Source organism: Phaethon lepturus, unplaced genomic scaffold, assembly GCF_000687285.1.
Source record: "Phaethon lepturus isolate BGI_N335 unplaced genomic scaffold, ASM68728v1 scaffold34257, whole genome shotgun sequence".
Taxonomy (NCBI): Eukaryota; Metazoa; Chordata; class Aves; order Phaethontiformes; family Phaethontidae; genus Phaethon; species Phaethon lepturus.
In genome coordinates, this window is record NW_010554593.1 from 27,818 (window position 1) to 30,819 (window position 3,002).

The 3,002-nt window shown below is 48.2% G+C and overlaps 1 protein-coding gene across 1 annotated transcript in view; it reads right to left on the bottom strand.

The window, feature by feature from the left end:
- VASH1 (vasohibin 1) overlaps positions 1-469 on the bottom strand; it is a 7,883-nt gene extending 7,414 nt beyond the window's left edge. The window contains exon 1 of the mRNA XM_010291909.1: positions 401-469. Within this exon, the coding sequence (XP_010290211.1) occupies positions 401-469 (69 nt within the window). The remainder of the gene's footprint in view (positions 1-400) is intronic.
- Positions 470-3,002: the final 2,533 nt, after the last annotated feature.

Below are 3,002 nucleotides of genomic sequence, written 5' to 3' on the forward strand. Positions count from 1 at the left end.
GCCTCCTGCACCTCAAGTAATTAAACTGATGAAAGTACAGTGTGCTCTCTCTCTCAGATCTGGGCCTGCAGCCCAGACTGGGCTACAGTTTCTTTTGCATCAGGTCTATAGCATTTTAATGGGGCAATAGAAGCAGAAGGAGAGAAGTAAGGTCTTCATCCCTCAATCCCACACTGACAGGATGGGAGACCCTAAAGCTTTGTTCTTACCCAGCATCATCCACTGCACGTCTCAGAAGGGCTATAAATATTAGGCAGTCTTCACAATCCTCCAGAAAGCAGAGAAGAATTTATTTGTAACAGAAAAGATAGGAAATCAGATCTATTTTGTTTTCCCTTTAGTTATTCTGAAAGCTGGAGAGAGAGCTAGGAAGAGAGCCCAGATTTCCCAGAGCACGTACCTCTGCCAGGCATAGCAGACTGACTGAACATGGCCTTGGTCCCTCACCACTTGTGTGGAGGGGTTGCATCACCCCACTCCCAGATGCACGCACCCCGGCAAGTTGGCTATATGCATGGGATTGGGACTCCGCTTTTAGAAAGGGCATCCCAACAACAACATTTTCATGTACTAAGCGTGCTGTGCTGTACGTGAGGCAAGGCAGGTGCAAGCGAGGCACAGACAAAGCTCCATCCTTAGCCGTATCACAGAGGTGCTTTTTTGGACAGCCTAAGTTTAGCAAGTTTCTTTTATGGTGCTTGTATGTACCCAAGCACCTCTCTGATCTTCATTTCTCAAGCAACACTGGAGCAAGATCCATCCCAGTAGTTAGCCTGACGAAAGAAATGGGATTTTTTCCCTCTCTCTCCATATGACCCCATTAGATGCAACTCTTCCTGTCTTTGCCCTCATAACCACCTCATTTAAAATCCATCATTTCTTAACGAGGCAAGCGCACATCACTTTATATTTCCAGTGTGTGCCCATTTGATGGTCCCAGCAACTCCAAGCAAAGCAATACCCAACTCTGTTGCTAGAAAGGAAACAACCTACAGGAGGGTGGCACTCTCAAGCCTAGCATGCGTGGCCAATCAATTATGTCCTGCCAGCGTGGCATGGCTCACACAATGCCCACTCACCCCAAATCTACCAGAAGGATACGGGAAACCAGAGGAGATCTCTGAGTGCTCAAACCCCAGTGAAAGACACAGCCCCTGCAGCTGATCTGTGAACATATTCATAAAGTCTGATCACAGCCTCCTGCACTCATCATTTTATGGTATTAAGTTTAATTTATGGACAACTCGTTTGACAGTTATTTCCCCCAACACCCTATCAAGGCCCAAAATTTTGGAATAGGCAAACCACTGTCCAATTCCCAACACCTGTAAAGGCCTATTCACCCTCCAGCACATGGAGAGTACCTGGCTTCTCAAAGGAGCTAGCCCCCCATCAGCCATTCAAAGAAACTTGATGGCACGGAGATGGGTGGTGATATAAGCAGCCCTCAAAGATAAAACCACACCCCCAGAGGGGAAAAGGAGCTAGGGAAACAGAGCCCATCCATCCTTGCTGCTTCCTACATCCCAGCATCCTCTCAGCCGTATGCCTGGTGAGTTTGGGAATGGGATCTCAGATTGCGGAGCACTGAACAGAGTTTATAGATCTGGTTCCCAGGGGTGCTAGCAGATGCCAAAAAAAAAAAAGGATAGCCCAATTTCACGTTATTGCAAGACTTCATACCACTTGTGCCCCCTAACTGTAACCCTTTGGCACCAAGACTATAAAGTGAGAACGATGGAAGTACTTCACATTAAGACCAAACAAAAATGAACACTGTATTTCCCTCCCCTCATGGGGAGGACTCTTGTTTCTGAACTTCTTTCTTCCATTTCCCTCACCGCTCCTGGCCAAATCAGCCCTTTTGGTCAGGAAATTAAGTAGTGCGTGTTCTGATTGATCTGAAACATGTTTTCAGGCTTCACTCCGGGCTCAGGACAAAGAGGAGAGGAAGGAAATCTGAAAAGGAAGGAAAAATCTAGTGGGGTTGAAATAGGGACTGTAATCAGGATTCAAGATTTGTTCTGGTTGCTGCCACAGATGCCTGTAAGTCTTCTCTGCACAAAGGACGTTACATCATACGCTTCTTCAGAGTTCCTTGTGGAAAGCAGGAAAGATTGCCTGTGCACTATATAACAGCACATTCTTGCATATTTCAAATTACCTTCCCAAGGAGGTAAGTCCGTGCTAAAAAAGCCTGAGCAGAAAAAACTTCATCTGTGTTTGAATTTCCTCTGTTAGTGTGATGGCAATACTCTCATAACCCACCAATGGAGTGACACACCAAATGTTTGCAGTGTCTTTTGTTCACAGGATGCCGATGAAAAGGGGGAATTTTTCTCCGGCTGAGGTGCAACACAGATAGCAAGAATTCACATGCAAATATTTCAGTATGGCACAAGGGCACAAAGTTAAGTTGAAATGATCACCGGTTCCTCTTTTTGTAGAGTTCTCGGCAGCAAGGCACGTGGAAATCACAACATCTGACCCTACACCAGCAACAAGCTCTGCAAGCACTCCCTAACTCCTCTTAAAACTCCTCGGCATCAAGAGTCTCTTTTCTGACGGACGCCGTTCTGTGCAAGAATGCCTTTTGCTGTGGGAGGCTGTACCCAAATCTAATTTCTTCTGGTTCAAAGACTCACCTCTGCCTTTCTCTCTTACCCTCACACCTCAAGTATTTGGAGTCTTCTAAATTTAACTCTCCTCATCTTTTCATCATTTATCCCGCCTTCCTCTTTGGGGCCATCCATCTCCCTCCCAGGGGGCTCGCACACGAGCCGCCCAAAGCCCGTTCTCCGGCAAGGCCTCGGAAGAAGGGGGTGCTGCCGGAGCGCCAGGGCAGGGCAGAGCCCCGCTGACACCCACCCCCGCTCCCACTCCGAGCGCGGCTTTGCTTCCTGCAAGAGCACGCCGGGGTCCTTTTACCGAAGGATCCTCCGCAGCTGGGGAGCCCGGCCTCCGAGGGGGGCAGGCGAGGGACCCCTTCCCTTCTTCCCCGC